This window comes from Nanorana parkeri, unplaced genomic scaffold (genome assembly GCF_000935625.1).
Source record: "Nanorana parkeri isolate BGI_ZX_2015 unplaced genomic scaffold, ASM93562v1 scaffold903, whole genome shotgun sequence".
Taxonomy (NCBI): domain Eukaryota; kingdom Metazoa; phylum Chordata; class Amphibia; order Anura; family Dicroglossidae; genus Nanorana; species Nanorana parkeri.
The window spans coordinates 437669-463027 of NW_017307171.1; the positions used below are offsets into that span (position 1 = coordinate 437669).

The window sequence follows — 25359 nt, forward strand, 5'->3', positions numbered from 1 at the left end:
CCACAGTCAACAACAGCAGAAGCTTATGCCAACACCACCATTACAGACAGCAATGACTAGATGATTATGAACCCCAAATTTTCCAGTTTGTGGTGGCCTGTGGTCTCCTGAGGCTCTTGTCACAGCAGCACCTGATACGCCATGAGATTATTGCACAGATGTCAACAAAGGCTTATACTAATTAGGACCTCTAACAATTAAAATTACCAATTATTTGGCAAATAATCCAAAAGACCAGTGGATGCATCAAGAAAATAAAATGAAATAAATTCATAAGTGTGTCACAGATGCTGATACATTTACTTTAATTACTATATATACAGTATGCTTCATTTCCAATATAGTGTATCCTGTCATATTCTTAAGGCCCCTTTCACATGGGGATCCGTGCATGCTGGAAGGCTAAAGTTGCCCACCCCTGGGTCCAGAGGGATAGAGCAAAGCTGAAAACGTAAATAGTGATTATTATGCACTGTATAATTAATATATATAACTAAGAAAACAACAAATATATAACAGAATAAATCTTGAAAGTTAAACTGCAGGCAGATATAAAGATACCAAATCAATGTACCTGTGTATTCAATATTATATAGTGAAATGTATTTTTAAATGCAGCTATTATAAGTACCTTAAAAGAGAACTATGGGGTAACCTTTTTATCCCATAGTTCTCTTTAGGGTCACGGGAGGACATATACTAATGTACTCCTGTGACCCAAAGCTCAGTTGCTCGCTATACACTGAGAGTGCTGCAGCCGGGGCGGATCCCGACAATACTGATGAGATTCACCCAGCTAGCTGATTGACAGTGGGCTCTGACTATCTAGAGGCAGAGCCAGCTATGCCCGCCCCCTCCCTCTTTCGTTCCTCCAGTCAGCGCTGGAGAATCGGAAAGGAGACGGGGGAATCCCTGCGGGGAGTGGTGACTGACAGTCACCGCTCTCTGTAGTGAGATGATTGGGAAGTGAGCAAGAGACAGTATGTGTTCGCTCACCTTCCCGATCAATAGACTGGACATGTGACAGTTTTAGTGTCACATGGTCGGCTCTAACTATGAGGATGAGTGTAAATCACTCACCTCATAGCTCTACTTTAATGTGACTTCATATCAACCTTTTGTAATCCCCTGTAAAGCAGCACTCTGCAGGTGGGGGGCATGGCTGCAGTGTCATTGAGTTCAATGCACCGCCACGCCCCCTCCCGCTCCTGAACGCAGGGAGCCGGCTGGCTTACGTTCCAGTGGCTGACCGTTCTGGAACGTGGGCTTTGTGGTGTGAACCGGCCCTTAAACAAACATGAGCACAGCCAGAGAAAACTCACATTGCATAGCATGCGCTAGATACTTTAAAACTAAAGAATCATATTGTTACTGTGTCATAAACTGTACAACATAACTGTAATGTAATGTAACTTTCCTGCAATAAACATGCAGATTATTTTGTCTCACCATGTTCCAACAATTATCTTGTTATAATGAGGCATCAGAGTGGAATCTGAAATCCATTTTATTTTCCTGTTTTGTTGTTTGTTCTCATCCTAAAACAAATGCAATTATAAACAATGATTGTCCTGTTCTATTTGTACATAATAGAATTGTATAATAATTAGTGATATACATTACTGGGGAGAGAGCCTTCCATTACATGGTAGTACAGGACATCCTTGAAGCCAGGGTAACTAACTAGGAACCAGTGCATTACCAGGCTGAGGACCTGTGCCAGGCAAGGCGCATGTGTGAACTTCCCCTGCCGAAGGGCGCACAGCGGGTTGCTGCCATTGTTACACATGACCTTTCTTGGCACAAGATGGCCTAGGGTCAGCAACCTCTCGTGGCAATGTTTTGCCTGGGTCTTTGTGTAGACTCTTGGTGGCTTGAGCAAGACAGGTGGTACTGATGATTTACTGGGTGAGGCAAATGAGGAAGAGGGGGTAGAGGTGATTGAGCTGCCACCATCACCAAGTTGCACGACACATGGTGGCACCAATAGGTCCAGTGGTGTTCCCTGTCCTGCATCCTTCCCAGCTGACAGCAAATGTTCCTAGTTCGTCATCAAGGAGAGGTAACATCCCTGCCTATGCTTGCTGGACCAGGTGTCTGTGGTCAAATGGGCCCTGCTGCTGAACATGTGCTCCAGTGACATAGAGACATTACCTTGTACATGATGTCAGAGGGCACAGATGGCCTTCTTGGTGAAAAAATGATGACTGGGTATGTACCACTGTGGCTGTAAATTTGTAGAGAGGGGCAGACTCCCACCAGATGTAATGGAAGCAGCTGTAAAGCTAGCAATTTTGCCAAGCTGGCAGTTAGACACTGAACACTGGGGTGACTGGGTAAATATGTTTTCTTACACTTCAGCAGCTGGAGAAGAGACACTTGCCTGGTCAATGATGTAGCTGGGAACAGTGGGCTGGGGCTAGGAGACTTAGAGCGTGGTTGAAGCCCACCCTTGGGCCTACTCAGCGTGGTTCAATGCCAACCCTCTTCCCCGTTTCATGTCCTGTAAGCTATGCCTCTCAAACCCCTTGTTACACTTCTATCCCAATAGCCTGAGGGTGCAGGTGTTGCTGTAGATGCAGATGGAGATGCTTGTGGATGCTCACCGTTATCATTCATGTGCTGCTCCCACTGAGCCTTGTGGTGATCAATCATCCATCAGCGTCTCCTCATGCATGTGGTACCAAATAACTGGTAGATTTACCATGCTTGATACACTGCAGCTAAAGGGCTTCAAACCACTATGGTGCTGTCTGCAGTACATGTGTGAAAAAAGACTCAAAACACTAAGCTCATCCAAGCAGAACTGGGGATTCTGCACCAGTGGAACAGTGCCATCAAGTGGAATAGCGGGATTGCTCTCTCCACTCCTCTGCAAGCTGCCCCTAAACAACTTCCTGCCACGTTAATGTTGTGCTTTCCCCTCACTGTGCTCTTCTACCGTTTCAGGCATCCAGGACTGATCTGCCACCTCATCATCAGCACCTTTCTAATCTCTTAAACTCACTTGGCAGTTTGCTGCAGGAGCATGGCTGCAAACTGTTTCACCCTGTCTGTTGTCCCTTCATCTATGCTCCTGGCACTCTCTTCCTCAACATTTAAGATTAATTCCTGTGCATCCTCCTGCAGCAAGTTACTGATGGTGTGTTCAAATAATCCAGCCAACTCTTCAAAGCCAGTTTGCGGTGCAATGGCAGGATTAGGAAGAAGAAGGCTCATTTGCAGCTACTAATGAAACTGGGCTACTCTGCACTTGGGAGAAGGAAGAGGATAATGAAGACTTGGTTATTCACTCCACCACTTCCTCCTCATGCTCTGCCTGTATAGTATGCCCCCTAATAACTGCAGATAATGAACCCCTGCCTCTCCCCTTTTGGTCCCCCATGTATGTCAGAAACAGGGGATTGCCTAATATTATTACTAGCTATGGCAATACATAAACCTTCTATCAATTGGGACTTTTCAGGTGCTACATCAATGATACACATACATCACATTTTTCAACATGCCTCTCCCTTTTACTCAACACATTGTTAAAAACAAGTATATATGATAAAAGAACCCAAAAGGACAGTATATTTGAAATCTTCCAGTTTGCGCATTTTTAGTTTCCTCTGAGTCCCTCCACAGAGTGCTGCTTTATACTACCCCAACAGTCAGCCGAATCATAAAGTCCACTCATCCATTATTCAGAATTTGTATAATTCCTTCATTGCTAAATTCTCTGATGGGGCAAAGGCATTATTCTATCTATTATATTGCTTTCCCTGTGGTATCAATGGTTACATTTACTGTATATGTTCATTCACTCCAGCAGTCTATGCAGTGAGTTGTAACACTGTGGGGTTGATTTACTAACCTTATAAACACACCACGAACATGTATACACCTCTGTAGTGTGTTCCCTCCCAGCATGATCTATGGGTGGAATCTAAACACCTTTGTAGTGTGTACACACACAGCAGGTGTGTTGTGCAAAGTCTTGCATGAATTACAAGGTGATGTTGTGTAAATTAGCTCTATGTTGTGTTGCTTGCGTTGATGAATGCAGGAATGTAAATGCATGAGCACTAAATCACCCCCTGTGTCTCCTTACTAACAGGAATAGTGTTACCTATAATCCTCAACTACATATAGTGGCCATAATGCAGTATTTTCCCCATTTACTCTGTTCTGTATGAATATACTTATTGAAGAACATCTAACAGTTTGACACTAAGAACATTTGTTTTTGCCCCATTGGGTGACTCGTAAGTAATGAATTTACATGCAGTTCTGCTGGACAAATAAGCGTTAAGAATTTTTCTAGACAGGACTAATAGTGCAAGTTTTGCAAGACTATAGTGAGTACAGAGTTGTTGCTTGTGCCAGTTACAAGACCAAATGCTAGATTATTGGTTATGATCTCAGCAAAGGTAAAAAATATGGGTTCAGGTAGAACTGCTGACTGGTCAGCTCTGCTTAAACATGTCTCCCCCAAGCAGGGGTCATGTAAACAGTGCTCCAACAAGAATTTTGAGATTCCAGGAGATAGAAAATTAAATTCCGCTCCTTTCTACCTGCCATCATTTTTTACTTCGCAGCTGCCATTTTAAGGACCACGTACCTTCAGAGCAGCCTTTCTCAACCAGTGGTGCCCGGGGTTCCTTCTGGCTTCCTCATGGGTGACTCGAATTTTGTGATGGTAGTACTCTGATGTGAAGGGAGGACTTTGATGTTAAGGGGCTTCTAATGTGAAGGGCAAACTCTGATGTAAAAGGGGAGGGGCTTTGATGTGAAAGGAGGGTTCTGATTTAAAGTGGGGACTGTGATGTGAAGGGGGCTTCGGATGTCAAGGGCAAACTCTGATGTAAAAGGGGAGGGGCTTTGATGTGAAAGGTGGCACTGATTTAAAGTTGGGACTCTGATGTGAAAGGGGCTTCTGATGTGAAGGGCAAACTCTGATGTAAAAAGGAAGGGGCTCTGATGTGAAAGGGGGCACTGATTTAAAGTTTGGACTTTTACACTCTGATGTAAAAGGGAAGGGGCTCTGATTTTTCTGATTTTTCAGGAGGAGACACTGATGTGGAGGGTCTACTAATGTGAAGGGGGACTCCGATGTCAAAGGAGGAGGCTCTCATATGAAAGAAGGTGCTCTGATATGAAAGGGGGGGCTCCTGATTTGAAAGAGGGACTTTGATGTGAATGGGGAAGCCCACCTTTTTTTCTGCGTCTTTGCGTGGGGCCCCCCCTTAAAATCCATTACATTTTGGACTGGGATGCCTCAAGATTTGACATGACTGAAAAAAAGTTGAGAAACTCTGCTTCAGAGTATGGTTTTGCTTTTCGGTTTTTAAGAACGGTAAATGATTAATGATGTCAATATTCAGCTGAAGATACCGTTCAGTGTTTTATGTAGGTATTCACACCTTCTAATAGAGGGCTGCTATAGTAAATGCTGGTTACTGACAAGAAGATAATAACAGTAGTCTGCTGCCCATTGCCTATGATTACAGTATGGTCAGAAGAACAATCAGGAGTGCAGAGGTGATCATTCATGCAACAATTGCTTCACCGTGGGTCACTAATAAACTACAGTTACAGATAGCTTAAGCTTGAAGAACAAGATAAAATGCTGTGTCATTTGATCCCAAACTGAATTCTAGTTCTTCTTTGTTAATGGAGCAAGAGCAACAGATGCCCTGAGCCCTCACTAAACACACAGGGGACTGTTTAAAGCGTAGAGCGGGCCATACAGCAGTAAAATTTGTTTCAACAAAATTTGTTTTCAGAACATTCGTTTGATATTCCAATAGTAGGGTCAAATCGACAATCGTTTTCAACCACAGGGACATAAAAAAATCATGAGCAGGATGGCAAATGTTTCTCAAACTAACAAAATTCTAACAGTGACTGTGGTTTTCATTTGGGAAAATCCATCCATTCCTTAAAATCAAATTTGAACACCAATCGTCATATCTTTGATGGCATTATTGAATGTTCTGACCAGATTTTCCGTATGAACTTTCATTCAAAAATCTACCAGCTTAAAAATCTGGCCACCTTAACTCCAGCCAAACTATTTCTGTTTTGTTTTGGTTGGAGTGGAGAGGAGTAGATCCAAAATTCCTGTTAGGTTTCTATTTTCCTTCATTGGCCAGATTTTCCCTCACTTCCTGTCATTTTGACACCCATACAAGAAATGGGGGGAATGGTTGTTAATGGGACAGGGAAGCGTAGATGGCATAGCCATACAATGTACACGTCTGTGCAGGGCCGGTGTTAGGATTCTTGCCTACACAGGCAAGGTGCATTTTTGTATTTCAAACATGTTGGAAAACCAGCCGAGAATCGTACGATTTTCGGCTGGTTTTTAGCATGTTCAAGAGATAATTGCCGAACGGGCCGGTGTGCGCACGCGCACACTGCCCGTTAAGCATTGCAGTCATCGAAAGTACGATCTGCCTGTCCAAGATGGGCAGATCGTACGTTTTTTTAATTACTTTACAACCCTCCCAAGACAAAAGTCTTGGGAGGGTTGTAAAGTGTATGGGCACCTTTACACAAATTTCCCATCACTTTCTTTCTGATAGGAAATGGAAGGGGGGAAATGTGTATATAGGAATACAGATAGCAAAAAAAATTGACAGGGTATCTAACCCTTCCCTGCTGTATATCCAAAATTATATAAATCATTTTGAATGGAGTTGGGCATTAATTGCAAATCAAAGCTGCAACCAATCAGAAATCTGCTTTTCAGTTCAATGCAGATACTAGATCAATGATTAGTTCTTATTGGTAACTTCATCTCACTACACGTTGGGCAGTCGTACACAGGGATGTCCCTAAGGTATTTAACACCTGAGGTAATGAGCTGTCGTTCCCTTGCTGGCAGGCAATCGTCACTGGGGGGAATGGAGTGCACGGTTGTGCTGAGTTGCCGTTTGGGGGGGCAGACCCAGACCACGCTGTCAGCAGCTCTGTCCAGGCATCCCACCCAGCTCACTGACATCACCAGTTGCCAGATGCTCTGCAGGGCGCAAGCCAGAGCTTCACGCTCAACTCCTGGCAACTGATGACATCACTAAGCTGGGTGGAAGCCATACGGAGTGTCACAGGTTGCTAGGAGATCTTAGCAACCTGGGACGCTGTGGCCGCCCCCAATGAAATGCTGCCTGAGACAACCTCAGGCTGCCTCATTATAGGCCCCTATATCCACCTTCTCCTTCAAACGTATACTTAAAATATACAGAAAGGCATTTATTTTTTTAGCTTTGAATCAAGTGTGAAAGGGTTACATTTGTATTGGTGTTTTATACACCTCTATTCCTCTGGGGGAACATTGTCACAGAGACAGAAAGTGATGGGAACCCAAAATTCTAGAGTTGTTACCAGAACAAGAGGTGAGAGAAAATCTTCCAACCTGTTCTGGTGACAGTTCTCTAATATGGGAATTCTGTTCACATTAGAGAGATTTCCTCTCATTTCCTAGTATGCCTCCAGGACAGGAAGTGAAGTGAAATCTCTGCAGAGCGCAAAAGATAGCCTGATACAAGTTCTAACCTATATAAATAAGAAGTTTTGGCTTGATACACACACTTTAAACGGCCAATGACACCAGTGCAGATGTTTCTAAGGGATATTATGTACATCAGGGATGAAAAACTCACCAAAATATAACGACTTTTCTTCAGTTTAAGATCTGCTGTCCAGACTGAGAGAAGACCATCTTGTCCTAATGCCAATAATGTATTGTCAGGCATGGGAGATACCTGTATGAATGGTTCCCTGTGTGGAGTGTCCGTTACCACTGCAGGAAGCTGAAAAGTTACCTTGCAATTCTGTTGTTCATGAAGATGGTATTGATGAGACTCTAGTTCTTCCATACTCAGCACCTGTACAACCAAATTCACACAATTCAATTACAATGCATATTGGGACCCCTAAACACCCTACATCTACAACAAGGGTGGGCAGTTCATTTTCTGAAGGTGCCACATGAGAAACTGGGACTGTTGTGGAGGCCGAACCAATAGACATTGTAGGTGTAAGGTACAGTTCATACCACATGTTAATTGCATGGTTACGTGCGATTAAAGCACAGTACTATTGAGCGTTATGGTGCAGCAGGTGCATTGTGTTGCCATTAATTTGAATTGCACCCCAAACGCACCGTCATTCTGCAATCCAATCGACTGCACTGCAGTGCGGGGTACCACAATACCTTGCGTTGCGGTGCGGTTGAAAAAAGTAGAGCATGCAACACAATGCACCTGCTGCACTGTAACTCATGGTAGGTGTGTTGTGTGGTACCATGTGTTAATCGCACAGATCGCATGGCATAGGTGTGAACAGACACTGAATGAAGCTTTATTGTTCCCGAATAGTACGTGGCACATACTTTTTTTCTTGATAGGTCAGAGTTGGGAGGTGGAGCTGCAGGAGAGGATGGAAGAAGATATTCTTTCATCCTCCTGTAATGCTGGGAGCAGGTCACTGGATCCTAGGATGCCAGCGGCCCTAGCTAGAGGACCGCGGTTTGCACACGGACTGAAGAGGACCAAGATCTGCTCGTGGACCGATTGCCGACCTGTCCTGAGCTATGGGCTGCAGTGGAGGCACCCTTCTTGGAGGCTGGCACATCCACTGTCAGCCAGCCATAACCAAGCGCAGGTCGGCGATTGGTCCGTGTCCAAACCATAGGCCGGACATGGACAGACAAAAAGCTGGATACTGCCCACGGGCCGTAAAATGCCCAGATCTGCCCTAATTCAAACATTATTGTATATGTAGCACTGTGTTTACTACAATATCTATATTCTAAAACACAGGGAACTACATATATAAAAACAAAGGGAAACACATATAGGTAAGATTAATGAAGGGAATTTATCATAACTGGAGCAGGCAGAATCTAGAGCAGTTGCCCATAGTAGCTTCTATCTTTAGTTTTTAAAGCTTAAAGGGTTTTTAAAGCCTCGTTTTTCTTTGCATATAACTACTGCTAGCAAGCAGTAGATATTTGCAAAAACATTTTTTTTAAAAACACTTTAAAAGTGGTGTAAACATAGCCCTGTCTTCGCCCCGCGCGCTCCCGTCCGAAAATCTGAAAATTCTCGGGGGGCCGCAAAGCATCTTGGGGCGGGCGCATGCGCAGTTCAGATTTTCGGCCAGGAGTCAAGGACATTTATTCCGTCATGCAACACTGTACTGAAATTAATTGTATACTATTTTATGGGGACAGATAGGAGCTTTATTTTGGTGGTATTTAATCACCACTGCGGGTTTTTATTTTTTACTATATTAAGGAAAAATGACAGAAAATAAAAAAAAAAAAACTGTTTCCCCTATGAATTTAAATTATAAAAAATGTTGTATTACCCAATTTTTGGTAAAATATAAAAGGCAGGGTCACGTCGGGTAAAAAGACACCAAACATGTCAAGCCTTAAAATTGCGCGCGCGAAACCTCAAAAACCTACAATACCCAAAATTGGCCATAGGCGATGCTTTAAAAGCTTTTACCGCTCATAAGTTTAGTGTTATCAGTGATTGATGGCCCTAAAATTATTGCTCTCACTTCGTTGTTCACGGCGATATGTAACATGTAAAGCGCAATTGTCGTTTCCGCGCGCTGGCGCATCGGACGCGTATTTACATTTATATGTAAGTAAATAGATGTGTGACTTATATGTGACTTTTATTTTTTGAACATTTTTTTACACTTAATGTTATTGCTATCACATAGGGGGATAACAATCCCCCTATATAATAGCAAAGGCACACTGACAGGTCAAAACGAAACTAAACAAATTTTTTGCCGATGCACATGTCTACTGCCTAGTCAAGGGCGCCCCGAGGCTGGGTGACACCCGGAGCGGAAACCGAGTGTCACCCCGCCGAGACGTCACCGCGCATGCACGATGACGTCATCACGCACGCGCGGCAGTATTCTGATACCTGCCGGCAGCCTTCTTGGTGATGGATGCCGGCAGAGAGAGGAGGCGACAGTCACCCGGCGGGACAAGGTATGCCGCCGGGTCCCCTCCTCTCTCCTGATACTGTCAGACGTTCGGTCCATGACCGACTTTTCTGAGGGGGTTGACACCAAAATAACTGTTATTCATTTTGGTGTCACTCCTCCAATGGTGTCACCCGGGTGCGGCCCTTGTGACGCCACTGTGCCTAGTGTCACCAACCTGAAACACGTTCACAAATCAGGAGGGTCAGGGAAACGTCCTTATCTAGTACGTACTTGTTTTAGAATTACATACTCAACCTATTGAAACATGAGGGTCACTATCAAATCAGATCAGAAACACTCTATTTTAGCTACAGGGCGTCTATAATTTCAAAAGGACTAGATAGATAGAAGAAGAGGCCCATATGGTGTAATGATACATGTTCCAGAGTCAATAAAAAAACTTCTAATTGGTCATCATGGGAATATCCATACCGGGGATTACTGCTTTAAGATTGCTTAATACTTGAATCTGAAGCTTTCAATAGCTTTCAGTTTATTCCAAATTGCTATTTAATATACTTTATGAATGAATCCAAACAAATTATTAAACAATTTAAGGATACTGTAAAATATCAGGGTTCTTGTGCATTAAAAGGGACCTTTACCCCTCTAACAAAAATTCACATCAGCATGCAGCTCTGCAGTCTTATATTAAAATATCTGAAATATTGTTTTACAAAAGTGATCAGAATGGACCGTTGCCCATGTGAAAGGGGCCTAATTGTGTACTTATGCTCTGAGTATAATGTTTACTTAATACCACTGTAAGGCTCGATTCACACCTAGGCAACACCTATTACACGCATTTTACGCACGTTTTTGCGAGCATTTTGCACATGTAAAATAAGTTGCGCAGTTTTATGAGCATATTCTGGCACATTCATGCATTTTTCAAGTGTTTTCTATTGAGTCCATGGGACAAAACGCGCTGCCATCTGCCCCAAAGTAGTGCATGTAGTATTTTGTGCGACAGGCTTATTTCTGCTTGCGACAAAACACTGTCATGTGCACAAGGATGGGATTCCTGGTGTTTGTCGCACTGATCGACAAACAGCTTAGGTGTGAATAGGCCCTAAAGGAAAAAGTTTCTTTCTACAATGAACAAATTTACAACTGAATGACAGTTTTGTAACTTTTCTTATGCAGCTGAGCAGAAAACTGTAATTCACGAGTTGCTGATGTGAAATGGAATTTGTCCATAGCTCCATAGAAAACCTAATTAAAATATATTCAAAATTCCTAGAAATAATATTCTTTTTAAATATTATTTTAAATATTATATTTATAAACTGCGATCTCTGTTGTATTCATGACGTTCTGCATTGGGAGGACCTTTGTAATTCTAGGTGCCTATAAACTGCAGTCTCTGCTAGAGGAGTACTTGATTGTAGTTAGATACAAGTGTAAAATAATTGGGTCATGTAGGGGTCCCCTAGGTGGCAAAATTGGGCACTTCCAACTGTTGGAAACACTCACAACTCAGATTTAGGTATTCCCATTAATTCCATATAATATAGTAAAAAATGCATATATTTATTTTTAACCACCTAAATACCACACCATAAAAGAAATGGCGGGTTGGTGGACGCAATTTTCCAGAGCAGCAGTTATAAATGAGATGTAGAAAACACACTTGTTCTGCCAGTGCGCACTTTGAATGCTTGTGCTTGAGCTGCCATTAGATGCTGTCAGCTCAAGTCACAGGGAAAATGCAAAGAACAGAGATCGGGGTATCTCTGCGTCTTGATCACTGCGAACCAATCGCAGTAATCACAAATGTAAAGAAAAAATTTAAATATAGCCCTCGCCTTCCTCCTCTGCCACCAATCAATTCTCTTTTGTAAGTACCACTGCTCCCACTGACCACCAAAGAAGGTGAAGCACACTAACAACAAAAGGGGGGCATACTGACCATAAAAGGGGCACACTGACCAGCAATCTTACGGGGTCAAAAAAACACCATTGAGCAGCAACAGTTTTGGGGCACTCCCCACTGATCACCAACATTTAAGGGGGCAAATACCATTGACAACCAAAATTTAGAGGAGCAGTCACCACCAACCACCACTATAAGGGGACACTAACCCCTGACCTCTAAATTCTATAGCTGTCATTACCTCACTAGAAAAGTTGAGGAAGAAGTGGAAAGGTGACATTAGGGGTCTAGCAGACCCCTAATGTCACCTTAAAGAACCTAATTTGCTCTCCCATAGGGGGCTTGTTAGAACTTCTATGTGATAGCAATGAAGTAAAGTAAAACAAAAAGTTTAAAAAAAATAGAAAAATCTAAAAATACAATAAAAATGAAAGCCCTTGTGAACGTGAGCATATTAATGTAAACAAGCGTTTGGTGTTCCTATGTATGAAAACAACGATGTATCACCACGTGCGCCTGAGTGAGAGCAATAATTCTAGGGCCAATATTCACAGTTAACTCTAAACTGATGACCTATACAGCGTCGTATTTAAAGCGTCGCACATGGACAATGTGGGGTACTGTATTTTGTCCCTGTTTCACAGACAAATGCAATTTTAGGCTTGGCATGTTGGATATCTATGGACTCGGCACACCCTCATCTTTTATATTTTACAAAAAATGGGTTTTATATTATGTTTTTGTGCACTAAAATTAATGTAAAAAAGTGTACTTTTTACTGAAATTTTGGGGTTTGATAAAGAGTTTCAGTAATATCACGCAACATAAAAATTTGTAACTGCCACCATTTTATTCTACAGGGTTTGTGCTTTTAGTAACTATATAACTCTGGGGGGTTTAAGTATTTTTCAGGCCTAAAATGTTGATTATAACATGTGTGCATAAAACACCTTGGCAGCGAAAGGGTTATAGGAATATATTTTTTTGTGCAGATTTGTAGCTTTAAAGCACAATATTGACACTGAATTACAAACAAATAAGAAAAATAACATATTGTGCATATCCTACTCTACTAATTAGATGTCTTATGAGCTTACATTGTCACTCAAATCCTTTGAATTGTAATATTTTAAGTATACACTTTAATATATAATATTTTCGAGTGCATGCTATTCTGCAAAATAGTAAACTGACTTAGACAACCAACTGACTTTATCTACCGAATATTACAGACAGAAACATTTTTTTAGTATTTTTCCATTACTAAACGTGTTCTTTTTAAAAGCATTCTTCCTCTTTCATCACCTTTCAAACAGGGTCAAATACTGCAACTTGTACATTTTGGATTTTAAACACAATAAATCTTTCAATCAGCATGCGTTAATGGTCACACCATCCATTCTTCTTCTCATGTGATTGGAATACTTACTGACAGTGGGTAGAAAGTGGCGCTGGGTACTTCCTGGGGCAGCTGTACGGTGCAGTGCCAGCAACACTCTGCCTGTGCTGAAAAGGTCTTATAGTTAACTATGAAGAGGTTGCCATGGTGACATAATTTAGAAACATTCAGTGACACTTGGCAAGAGAAGGCTAAACAATAGTAAATGCAAATACCTTTCAGCAAAGGTCGCTAACCTTTTTTTTAGTGCCAGATAGGTCTTAATGTAGTCTTTGTAATAGTGAGAAAGAAAGGATGAAAAGAATTATGTGTAAGGAGGCAAATGAGATCAGCCCATTCGACTGTTCAAACAGAACTTTCAATAAAGTTTGAAACAGTTTAATAGAGATAAAAAGAAAAGGGTCTGCAGTTAAATTTACATGAAAAATTAGTTCAAGAGTAGATTGTCAAGGCTGCCAATCAAACATAGTATCAGAACCCTCCTTATGTGACTACAAGACACAAAATAAAATCAAAATTATTCAGAAAGTTTCAAGCTGAACTCCTGGGATAAGCAAAGGTTGTCTAAATATAAGCGGCATGTGAATGTTATTTGTGTATTTATGTGATTTGTGTATTTCTTCCAGATCTGTGTAGTAATCCAGTGGAGCTTCCTGTAATAAAGATCTGTCACTGCTGCGCTCTTGCCGGTGTTCTATCACAGTCACACATTCTTTTTTCCGGGGTAAAAATGTGTGACCGGCAAAAGGTGTAGAATTCAAAGCTTTCTCAGCTGTTCCCGGGCAGATCGGCATCACAGATTGTATGTGCCGGAGAACCTATCTGCCCTGGAACAGCTGATAGGTCCTGAAATCTCACTTCTATCCAACTTTGTGAGTGCAATACAAAGTCGGATAGGGGGGGAGATTTCAGGACCGATCAGCTGTTCCAGGGCAGATAGGTTCTCCTGCACATACAATCTGTGATGCCGATCTGCCCGGGAACAGCTGAGAAAGCTTTGAATTCTACACCTTTTGCCTGTCACAGCACCCTCCTCTGCCTCAGGCCCCTCCTCTAGTTTTCTATAGGCAGTCTGTAGTGGGTGGGGCCTGCTGGGTTCCTCCCACAGCTCTGCATAGACTATGTATAGCACAGTGATGATGTCACTGCCACTTTTAGAAGGTAATACCAGGTTTGCAAAGGTATTTGATGCACACAAAGTGGATTTATCTCTTTTTTTTGTGTCTGAGGCTTTCTCTTTGAATAAATTCAGAGAAGGAAAGACTGTTGTTTACAATCACACTAAAAGTAGTTTTTTAAAGGAGAACTATGGGGTCAGTGTTTTTCCCCATAGTTCTCCTTAGGGTAACGGGAGGACACAAACAAGTGTCCTCCCGTTACCCTAAGCTCAGTATACCGCGAGCTACAGCTTGCGGTATACTGAGACGCCACAGCCGGAGCGAATCCCGACATCGATGTCGAGATCCACCCAGCTGAGTGAGTGACAGCTGGCTCTGCCTCTAGATAGGAGGCAGAGCCCGCCCCCTCCCCCGTCCGTTCTGCCAGTCAGCGCTGGCGGATCGAAGCGGGGAGGGGGGAATCCAGCCCTTGTCACGGCAGAGAGCCTTGACAGGATCGAGAGGTATGTGTTCGCTCACCTCCCGATCTACTGAGCCGACCTGTGACAGTCTCATTGTCACAGGTCGGCTAGAACTATGAGGTGAGTGGAAATCACTCATCTCATAGTTCTCCTTTAATCGCAAAGCAAAGAGGGTTAAAAGTTTATCATAAAATCTATTTAAGAACACTCTCCACTCTCCCCTTCTGGGCTGGATCACATATATGCAGATCTACAAATTGTGTAGCTGTATATATGAACTCCCTTACATTCATACGTTTAAAAAATGTAAGTTATATTAAAAAAACACATTTTTTAAAGTTCCTCCACCTGTGCGTACAGGCACATACAAACGTCAGTGGTGCCTATGTATCAAAACGACATTTGGGCACATGTTGGCTATCATGTGCAAGTGAGAGCAGTAATTCCAGGGCCATTATTCAAGGTTAAAGCAGAACTACGGACAACATTTTTCTTAACCCTTCAGTGGGACTACCGCCGCACTACAAGGGTGTAAGAGACTCACCAGGCCTGGGTCCAGCGCAGCGTTCCCGGGCCGCGCACGGCCGGAGCGTCAGCAAGCTCCGCCCATTTTCTATGGTCAGATGGAAAAAGTGCAACAGATTCCTCCATCTACACTAAACTGTGTGGATGGAGGAATCTCCCACTGGGCCAAGCTTCAGTATCTTGCTAGTCGGCCCCACTGGATCTCCAAATACCTGAACAATGCCTGCATCCAATCAGATTGTTCAGGTATTTTGAGAGGCAGTGGGGCCGACTAGCAAAATACTGAAGCTTGGCCCAGTGGGAGATTCCTCCATCCACACAGTTTAGCGTAGATGGAGGAATCTGTTGCACTTTTTCCATCTGACCACAGAAAATCTGCAGATGATCTATAGGTGTGTGGCCAGCATTAGAGTGCTGCACCTGAGGGGAAGAGAGGTTCCAGGAACCAGGCTAAGAGCAAGCTGACTCCAAGTCCACTTTTTTTTAGCACCTAAAAATTAGCACTTAACCCTTGCAGTGCAGGGGTAGCCCTACTGCAAGGTTTAGAACCATTTTGCCTGGAGGTCTGCTTTAACTCTAAATTGATGAATTTTCACAGGCATTTGAATGCTTTAATTTAAATGCATTTTTACAGGCATTTGGAGTTTGATAAGCTGTTCTGCTAATATTGTGCAACATATTTTTCTCCAGGGTCTTTGCTTTCAGAAAATGGGGGGGTCCATTTTCAGGCCCGAAATGTGCATTTCACATGTGTGCAAAAACAAATGCATAAACGGTGCTGACGTCATATAGAGCTACCTCATTTGTACATCTACATATGTGAGACCCACCCCACAAGTGGAGAGTGGAATGTTCTTAAATAGATTTTATGATAAGCTTTCAGCCCTCTTTGCTTTACGATTAAAAAAGCTACTTTTAGTGTGATTGTAAAGAACAGCCTTTCCCTCTCTGTGTACATTTAAAGCTTGTGTATAATTTGGAGTTGTTTCCCTTGTTGTAGTCACATAATAAGCATTCTGATACAATTATGATTGACTGTCAATAATACAGTACAGTGACTCCAGACTATTGAAGTATAGTAGCCTCTCTTTCCTTTTTGTTTTTGTTGAATGTGTGACACTATTCCTACAGGATGCTATCTGATTGTACAATTTTCTGTATTTAAGAGGAATACAAAAAAAATCAGCATGTGAAGAAACCTACAATACAATAATATTATGTTAGACAATTTTATCATATTAAAAAATGGTTCGATGAATAGGAGGAAGGTAATTATAAACTAAATACACATGCATGAATCATTTTAATAAACACTATCAAGGTTATTTACAAAAGTGTGAAGAGTTTGGAGAAGGCAAGAGAAGTGAAGAATCTAGGACAAAATAGCTGATTTAAAAAAATGTCCAGTTCAGCTCACTTTCCAGTTCAGCTATGTTGTCCTGGATTGTTCACTTCTCCTGCCATCTCCAAACTCTTCACCCTTTTGTGAATAGGCTGATTTATAACACGGTCGCCCAGCTTATCGCTGAGTGAACAATGTTTGTGGCCCATTACTGCCACTAGATGGAGCCAATGAGCAAAGTGAAACCCATGCTCCTCAGCTCCATCTAGTGGCAGTAATATGCTGCAAATATCATGCAATCAGTTATACACTGGACAAACGAGTTATAATGCAGCGCCATAATTTATATATAAATATATAGAGCTGCGGTAGAGGTAGACAATCCTTGTTTGCTGCCCAAGACATGATAGATTATAAAGGTAAAAGCCTTGTCATTGGAAGACCAGACTGGAGGATATTTGAGTAGCTGAGATTAAGTGTGGGAAGGATTAGGATTCTGGTGCTTCCTAAAGTCAGGATTAGGTCAGGGACATCTCAAGTAAATAAGGGGGCCTAAGGCAGGTAGAAAATACAGGGCCTATGGCATAGAACAACAAATTGCAGTTATGGGCAAAATAAAGAGGTAAATTTAGAATACAAGGCTAAGTAGACTTTGATTGACTGAAAAAAATGATGTGCAGCAGTGGGAAGCTGTAGTGAAGAGAAATAGAGACACTTAAAGTAGTTCCAATTTGCCAAGTGTTCAGGTCTGAGAGTGGAGCTCTGAAGGATAAGTGCACTGAAAGTGAACTTTTCCTTCAATCTGAATCAGCATTGATTCCACACCAATGGCTTTGGCATGGCCTGGAGTTTAGCCCATGCAGTGTAATACTGAGCCTATAATCTTCTAGGAAATTACTGCCAATACCACTATGGATCTCCCACCAGGGTTACCATTTGGCAAAATTGTGGACTGAAAGAATACCTTGCCTTTTCCAAATATAAACTTGACTGTAGGAAATAGGTGAAATACATGACCATTCAAACAGTATTAAAGGAGAACTATGAGGTAAGTGATTTTCACTCATCCTCATAGTCCGAGCCGACATGTGACAATTAAACTGTCACACTTCGGCTCAATAGATTGGGAAGTGAGCGAACACATACCGTCGCTCGCTCACTTCTCGATCATCTCCCTGCAGAATGTGGTGACTGTCACTCACGGCTCCCTGCAGGGACTCTCCCCTCCCCGCTCCGATCCTCCAGCGCTGACTGGAGGAACGGATGGGGGAGGTACAGCTACCAAGCAGCAGCTACAGCTCGCGGTATACTGAGCCTAGGGTGACGGGAGGACGATAGTTTGTGTCCTCTCGTTACCCTAAGGAGAACTATGGGGAAAAGCCTTAAACCCATAGTTCTCCTTTAAGCTTGCCATACATTCATTGATTATCTCTTTCATTTAGCCTGCATCCTGAATGAAATCTAACAGGTGTTTCGCATGGATGGAGGAATCCCCCTGGGCCTGGCTATTGTATTCTAAGGAAAAGTACCTGCCATTGTCAGAATAGCCAACAGTGGCTGCAGTTGATTGGCTCTATTCACTGTTCGTAATAATTTTCAAAACTAAACCTTCGACAAAAGTCAGTTGAGTAATCAACTTTTGTCCACCCACTGTGTTTTGGCCAAAATTCTAACAACGTGCGGCCAGTTTTACTCTTGTCCATCACTTAGAGCTTTAGATTTTGCTCTCTACACCAGGTTATGCCTCTGTGCAAGTCAGCCTTGGGGTGAGGTGTTTTCAGTCTGGGAACCCTGCTACAAATTCCAGTTTTGGGAAGCTCCCAACAAACAGCTTCTAATGAGAAGTCACAGAAATGACTATGTTAAGGATATACTATATGTTTGTAGCATTTAGCAGATTTCCTTTCAATTTGATTATGACAATAGTGAGCTTTGACAAGCAAAACTGTTCCTCTTGGCCGGCACATTTTACGGTCTTTGGAAAATGCTGGAATTATGTTCAAGACTGTTACCTTTAAGGGCTTGTTCACACCAATTGCAGTGCGTTCCAGAGCGATATCTGCTGGAACGCACATCAATCGCTCACTAAACTTCCCCCTTCGTTCTGGGTAGGGAGCGTGGCGGTGCATTGAAGTCAATGGCACCACGGCCGTGTCCCCCCCACCCCCCCACCGCAGTGCGATCGGACGTGTGGCAAAAAACTTTGCCTGCGCTCCAGTCCACTGCGAACGCAAAAAATAGAGCATGCAGAATTTTTTGGCGTTCGCAGTGGACCAGAACGCAGGTGGTGCTATTGATTTCAATGTACCGCCACGCCCCCTCCCGTCCCAGAACGAATGGGAGAAGTTTAGTGAGCGTTTGCTGTGCGTTCCAGCAGCTACCGCTCTGGAATGCACCGCAATCGGTGTGAACAAGCCCTTACACATTTAAAAAAAAGTCCAGGTATTTGACCGATGCACCTGAAAATCTGGAGGGTGGTTACTTTTGTTCCCCATGGTCCAGGTGTGTGTTGTTAGGTTGTAACTGCTTCAAGATCAATCCTGTGATAGACTACAATCTCAATACAAATTAGTAAACAAAAACTAAGATTGTAGTCCATCACAGGAGCCAGCTTGCTGCGGTGGCTACTTTACAACGCACACAGGGACCATGGGGAACAAAAAGTAGTCACCCTCCAGAAGGAAGGACAGTGTCATCAGGAATTTAGAAATTATTTGAGGATCTACAGCCCAGTTATACACAAACATATAACATTTTTGTTAATAGTTAAGGTACTTGAATGCACTTTTAGGATCTAATTCCTGAATTTAGTGTCACTTTTTAGGGGTAGAAGAATAAGCTGTAACACTTACCTTTTTCCTTGGCCTGGCAGGCTTCCTTCATGTTGTGTGACCATTCCCCCGAAGCCTATTTTCTAAGGTGCTCCAGCTGGCAGCGCACACTGGTGACATGCAATGCAGGACCGATAGTCCTGTATTATATGTGAAGACGGTGAGGGTCTGTCCACAGCCTGGAGTGTCGTAGAGAAGAGGAGAGCGCCAGAAGCCTGCTGGAACAAGGAATGAGGTAAATATTACAGCTTATTCCTCTGCCCCTACATGTGCAGGCCCACTCATTATTCTGGGAGTTTTAACTATTAGCCAGAAGTTTTGCTTTAGTCTAATAACTACCACAAGAAGGAAGGATGATATTTAATCCCACACTCTTCTATCCCACTACCCAGAGGATGTATTGATACACATGAAATGGTTGTTGGTGACCTAAGAAACCGTTTGTCTGTAGTTCTGGATGAATTTTGATTTTATCAGAAGAGTGCAGAATTACATATCATATTTCCTTCTTGCATTTGTTTATGTGGACAGCTAAAATTACAAACCTTGCACCTGGCAGAGAGAGTTGAGCAAGAGCCAAAGGTGAATGGATTCATTGACTGCTACATGCAATGGCTGATGTCCATCCAACACCTCCAGTATAGTGAAAGTAAGAAAAGTGAAGATTTGCTGTCTTATAGCAAACATCTAGAATTATTGCTGTGCCTAAGGGCTTGTTCACACCAATTGCGGTGCATTCCAGAGCGGCAGCTGCTGGAACGCAACGCAATCACTCACAAAACTTCCCCCTGGGTTCTGGGGCGTGGCGGTGCATTGAAGTCAATGGCACCAAAGCCATGCACCCCCGCCCTCAGTGCGATCGCCCACACCTGGAACGCAGGATTGTTAGTTCCGGTCCAGTGCGATCTACAAAAATAATGCTTTGCAGGGTGCGGGTGATCGGACTGCGGGTGGGGGTAGTGGATGTGGTGCCATTGACTTCAATGCACCACCACGCCCCCTCCTGCCCCTGAACGCATGGAGCCAGCCGGCTTGCTTTCCAGTGCAATCGGACGCATGGCAAAACATTGCCTGCGTTCCATTCCACTGCAAACGCAAACAAATGCTGCTTGCTCTATTTTTTGCGTTTGCAGTGGAACAAAACGCAGGCAATGTTTTCCCACGCGTCCCTCCCACTGACCAACAACATAAAAGGTACTAGGTTACATTCTCTTCACGACTGCATTCTATAAGCTTTGCCAAATGTGGTATAGTCCTGTACTTCATAAATTATGTTGTATGTTACCTAGTCCTGACCCCTATACTCTCTTAATTATGTTGTATTTTACATACTCCTGATGATTTTACTCTTGTCATTTGTGCTGTACATTATATACTCCTGATGATTGTACTCTTGTCATTTGTGATGTACATTATATACTCCTAATGATTTGTGCTGTACATTATATACTCCTCACTAGAGATGCACCGAAATTTCAGCCGCCGAAAGCACCATGACAGCCGAAACTACAGCTGAAAATTCAGTGCATCCAGCTTCTCTCCTCCCCGCTGTGTGCCGGTCTGTGTGCCTTCCCAGCGGGGAGGAGAGAAGGTTTCAGAATGCCGAGCGGTGGCGGAGGAGAGTGATGCCACCATTGCAGGAAGCCTCTTAAAAAGGTTGGAAAAAAGTTCTGTTTGAAAAATGTCAGTGAATCCGGATGCCTACTTACTTAAACTCTAGGTAGTGCCTTGTGCACCATTTCCATTGACCAGTTCCAGCCTGCTGGTTGTGTGAGGGCTGGTCGCCCAATCGTTATGTTATTTTGTATGTCATCCATTCTGGGGTCTTTGTTCCACCCACTTTTGTCCCTTTTTTGTTTTTCTTTGTGATCAAAATTTTGAAAATAAAGATTATACAAAAAAAATAATAAAAAGTTTAGGGGAAAAAATTTCACTTTCGGTTCTGGCCTGACAAATGTTTTATTTTCGGTTTCAGTCTCAAAATTCAATTTCGGTGCATCCCTACTCCTGACCCCTATACTGTGTTATTTGTGCTGTACATTATATACTCCTGACCCCTATACTGTGTTATTTGTGCTGTACACTATATACTCCTGACCCCTGTACTCTGTTATTTGTGCTGTACATTCCTTTTTTTTCACCCAATTTTCAAAATTATTTTTTGTACTTTACTGTCGGGGGCTTTGGGGAAATATCAGGGGTCTAAACAGACCCCTGATATTTCCCTTTTCAAATAAAAAAAGAAAACAGAGTCCTAAATCTCTTTTTCTGCAGCCCCAGCACATGCTCCTGTCTATACATAAACTGTGGAGATAGTATCAGTTACTATGTAACAGTCATGAATGAACAGGAAGTGATGTAGAGCACTTCCTGTTCATAACTGGGAAAAAAGTAAGCATACTATGTACTTAGTTATTTACAAACACTCATAGATCAGTTCTGATCACTGACTGCATGTAACCTGTTCTCCATCCTGACTTGCCTGTTATAGGAGGCCGACCAAGGTGGTGCAGGAGGAGAGCTCAGCCTCCTGTGACAGTTCTCTCCTTCCCGCATCCTGACAGCTTTTCTTCTCCCCGCTAGGCACCGGTCTGTGCCCCCTCCGATCCCTGATGCCTCTGCCAATACAGGCGGGGGAGAGCAGCGGGGATCGGAGGGACACAGACCGCCACCAAGCGGGAAGGAGAGAAAATAGGGGCGCAATTAATGTTTGCCCGTTTTGGTACTATCAGCAATTTATGTACCATTAGTACCATTTTTCGGTTGCAACCCTTGGTATAAGCGTCCTTACACTATCCAAAACTAAAAAAAAAAAAAGTTTTGCCTTCAGTTCTATTGTAAGCCCCCCCCCAGACATGTACAACGCTTAGAAGTTAGAAGCTTAAAACATGCAAGCTTGTTCTCGGTCAGGGTCTCCTATAGGTTTGAAACAAGAGACAGCCAGAACTCCTTAGCATCAAAAATTGTGTATAAATCACGCAGCACAGCTGGAGAACTGATTGCTGCCGCAAGACACTATTATCTTTCCCTTGCACTGTTTAGCCGCCATCATTCGGCTGGCAAAGCGCTGACTTTGCCAGCCGCCTTTGAACGCACAAAGCTTTATTGAAACACCTTCTTCTCACTACAGCTGACAGAGCCTCCTCAGGCTACTGCTGACGCCGCCACGCACGTAGTGTGGATCACGTGACTGTAACGGGCGGAATTTTTAAAAAACAACCAGCCCCGCGGTAATGGGACCAGGCTTTCGCGTCTCCGTTCACCCCCAGTTTGAAGAGATCGTCCTCTCCGCTACCTCGGGAGCATCCGAGTGCCTACCCGGTGTATTTCTGCGACGATGAGCCGGGCCGCCCAGAGGAAACATGGCGAGCAGCATCGGGGGGAGGATAGAGGTGTGTAGCTGGAGGTTGTATGCTGGGAGATCTGTCGCTAAGCGATCCAGCCTTCCCTAGTAGTTGCCGAAAGGGGAGAGAAGGGGGGGGGACCACAATTCCCAGCGTGTCATGTACACAGAAGAGTCTGATGTCTCCTGGGATCCCGCTCCGTGTGATTGTTTACCACCCGCCCTGCTCTCTCCTCCCCTAGCGTCCCCTGCCATGTTGTGGTTGCTAATAGTTGTTGTCATATAGTGATGGTTGCTGTCAGTTGGGACAGCGGGAACTCAGCCGGGCTGGATTGGGTCTACCCGCTGTCACCTGTATGCCAGGCTCTTCAGTCTTATGTCTTCTCTCCCTGACTGACATCATGCTGGAGAGGGTCCTCACTTTCCTCTTCCCCAACCTTGCCCCCAAAGACCATTCCTCTGATGGAGGCAATGAGAAGCAGATGGGGGACAGCTGTACACCGCTACTGCAGGGGGAGAACTCCATAGAGGTATATCGGGGGTACCCTAGTATATATGTATCTGTATGTAGAGCAGGGCTGGACAGATCCCAAAAGCCAGGTAGCCAATGACCTCTAAAAATTACAGCATTTGAAGGTTACTCTAGTTGTTGCCCTTGGAGCTGGCACTTAAAAAAAATGTTTCTGACTCCTGGATCTGGACAGACCGGCTTCTGAATTCCGTATTAATTTGACTACACCTGGTATAGAAGGTGCATGGTATATGTGTCTTTTGGACAACATACAATTCTGACAGCTTCCATCTACTGCTATGTGAATTTTAAACTATTTTTTTGTATTGTCTTCCAGGACTTCAGGGTCCTCAACCTCCTCGGCAAAGGCTCATTTGCCTGTGTGTACAGGGCACAGTCCATACATACTGGCATCGAAGTAGCTATCAAAATGGTAAGTCTCCCTTTTATTTTTTTCCTTTGCAGTTTTGTATGTACACTGCACATATTTGTTATTGATCATTTCATATGTGCTGGTCCAACTACAGATTTGTTTTTTTTTGTCATTGTAGATCGACAAAAAGGCCATGCAGAGGGTTGGCATGGTCCAGAGAGTGCGTAATGAGGTAGAGATCCAATGCCAGCTAAAGCACCCATCTATTTTGGAGGTAGGCTTCTTAAAATCTGAATGAAAAAACAAAACTACCCCTGCAGTGAGGCTACCAACCCACAGCAAGGGTTAACTATTTATTTTTGTATTGCGGAGCTGTGTAAAGGACTTTTACTTACCTGACCTCCTCGACCTGTGGTCATTACTCAACTTTCTCCCCTCTGCTCTGGCTTGTGTGCTGTCTGTGTCCTCGCATATAATGCCAGGCTATGGACCCTGCATTAGATGTGATAATGTCAGCAGGCCTTCAACCGTCGGAGCCTAGGGGACAAGAGGCTTAAGGTTGTGACACACTGCACGCGAAGCCGTGCAGAGCGAAGCAAAGCTCTCCAGCACGGAGCTTCGCGTGCAGTGTGTGAGCTGAGTGCAGTCAGATGATTGACTGCACCTTCAGCCAATCGGCTCGTCTGTAACAACCAGCCAGACGTCGCATCCCGTCGCGCCGGTTTATACGCGCGAGCCGATTGGCTAAAGTTGAAATTGTTCATCTCGGCACGCTCAGCTCTGCGAGCTCTCGCAAGCTGAGGTGCCGAGAAGAAAGTGACATGACACACCGCTCTGTACTTGTTGATCTGCGGCATGTATTATCCTGGAAACGATTGTGTGTCTATTTGTCTTAATTTGCTTTTGATTACTGCATTTCAATATTAATATGAAGTCAATACAGAGTTTATGGTATAGTGTGGGGTATGGCATTAGTTAAACCTATTTTTAATAGTAACTCTCAAGCAACCAGAAACAACATTTATCTGGTATCTACCAATCTTCGTGGATGCCGGATAATGGAGAGTTTACCGTATTTCTTTTTGGAGATGAGCTTTAAACATTGTCTTAAAAATAGTTTTATAACCCAGCTTTCTCTTTCTTTGCTATAGCTTTATAATTATTTTGAAGATAGCAATTATGTCTATCTTATACTGGAGATGTGCCACAATGGAGAGATGAACAGGTTTTTAAAGAATCGGAAGAAACCCTTCACAGAAAAAGAAGGTGGGTTGAAGTCGTTAGTATTTTTACTTTCATTTATGGCAGATGGGTCTGTGTCTTAACCTTAAAAAGTTTGTATCAGCTGGGGCTGGCTAGCATACCTGGAGCTGTGATAGGTCTTTTGTTAAAGATGATGAATGCACATTCAGGATGGGACATTTCTTTGAATTCTTTTTCTGTTGTATGTTTTTGGTTTAAAATCCGAGTGACTATTCATTATGCTGTTGAATCATTTTTTTATTCTTCCTTTTTCTTTCTTTCTTTCTTTTTTTTTTTTTTTTTTAAAAACCCCGAATTTTCTGGGGGCAAATAGGA

General features: G+C 43.2%; 1 protein-coding gene across 2 annotated transcripts in view; it reads left to right on the forward strand.

Annotated features, from left to right (window-relative positions):
• Positions 1-22722: 22722 nt before the first annotated feature.
• PLK4 (polo like kinase 4) overlaps positions 22723-25359 on the forward strand; it is a 17712-nt gene continuing 15075 nt past the window's right edge. Inside the window, exons 1-4 of one of the 2 annotated variants that reach the window (XM_018565959.1) lie at positions 22723-22946; positions 23746-23841; positions 23960-24055; positions 24933-25047. In XM_018565959.1, the coding sequence (XP_018421461.1) occupies positions 22917-22946; positions 23746-23841; positions 23960-24055; positions 24933-25047 (337 nt within the window). In that variant the 5' untranslated portion in view covers positions 22723-22916. Of the gene's footprint in view, positions 22947-23257; positions 23428-23745; positions 23842-23959; positions 24056-24932; positions 25048-25359 lie in introns of those variants that run through there. The other variant, XM_018565958.1, reaches the window with a different exon arrangement.